General features: G+C 50.9%; 1 protein-coding gene across 1 annotated transcript; it reads right to left on the reverse strand.

Annotated features, from left to right (window-relative positions):
• Positions 1–245: 245 nt before the first annotated feature.
• Pmar_PMAR025465 (retrovirus polyprotein, putative) lies at positions 246–858 on the reverse strand (the record flags this gene model as incomplete). The annotated part of the gene is made up of 1 exon (XM_002772554.1): positions 246–858. A coding segment is annotated over one exon (613 nt), but the record flags the coding sequence as incomplete, so codon positions are not given.
• Positions 859–1,260: the final 402 nt, after the last annotated feature.

Below are 1,260 nucleotides of genomic sequence, written 5' to 3' on the forward strand. Positions count from 1 at the left end.
CACATTTTTCTTACCTGGTACATATTTCACTATGAACGAATACGCCTGCATGGCCAAAAGCCATCGCTCCAGCTTCTTTGAGCCGGCCTTAGCTAGCCAAGTCAAGGGCTCGTGGTCTGTGTATACCGTAACCGTCAAGGGGTAGCCGATATGGTAGTGTTGGAAGTAAATCAGGGCTTGTAGGATACCGTATGCTTCCTTCTCGTATGTATGCCAATTGAGCTGGGAGCCCGTCAACGTCCTACTGAAAAATCCCAAGGGCCTTCCTTCTTGCATAAGGACAGCTCCAATGGCATAGTCGCTTGCATCAGTATAGAGCTCGAAGGGGGTACCGAAATCAGGGTAAGCTAGGAAGGGCAGGGCTGCGAGACGAAGTTTGAGGGCCCGGAAGGACTCCTCTTGCTCTTGTCCCCAGTAGGTATCCAAAGCCAAAGTTTCACTTCCGACCTCCGACACCAGCCGTTGAATTGGTCGTGCCACGTCCGAGAAGTTAGGGACGAAGTTACGGTAGTAGCCGGCGAGACCCAAAAAGGACCTTACTTCTGCAACATTACCGGGGCGAGGCCATCTTAAGATTGCCTCTACCTTAGTCGGATCAGGTCTCATACCGTTCCCGTCAAAAATGTGTCCTAAATAGGGCACAGAAGGGCAACCGAACTCGCACTTCTCGGCGGACAACGTCAAGCCCCACGCACGCAGGCGTGCGAAGACTTGTCTCAAATGGTCTTCGTGAGTCTCAGCATCGGGCGAGAACACGAGGATGTCGTCTAGATAGACCCGAACAAAGGGTAGTCCATTAAGTACTTGGTCCATCAGACGTTGAAAGGTGGCTCCAGCGGAGCAGAGTCCGAAGGGCATGCGGACCCACTCATAGAGCGGAAAACCAGGGCCAGGGCAAAAAGCTGTCTTATGAATATCCTGAGGACGAAGAAGGCACTGCCAATAACCAGACTGTAAATCAAGTGTACTGAACACCTTCGAACCCGCTAAGTGCTCTTGTACATCATCAGGACGAGGCAGTGTGTACGAATCAACCTCCGTAAGGGCATTCAACGCACGAAAGTCGATACACATTCTCACTGAGCCATTCTTTTTAGGGACATAAACGCACGGCGAACGATACGGAGATGTACTAGGGCGAATCATTCCTTCCTCCAACAGTTTATCCACAAGACTCTTGACTTCATCCCGCCATTTGTGGGGAATCGGTCGTGGTTTCTGGGAAAAGGCTTATCTGACTTTAATGGTATAGCATGCTCA

This window comes from Perkinsus marinus (genome assembly GCF_000006405.1).
Source record: "Perkinsus marinus ATCC 50983 genomic scaffold scf_1104296960798, whole genome shotgun sequence".
In the NCBI taxonomy this organism is placed as follows: domain Eukaryota; phylum Perkinsozoa; order Perkinsida; family Perkinsidae; genus Perkinsus; species Perkinsus marinus.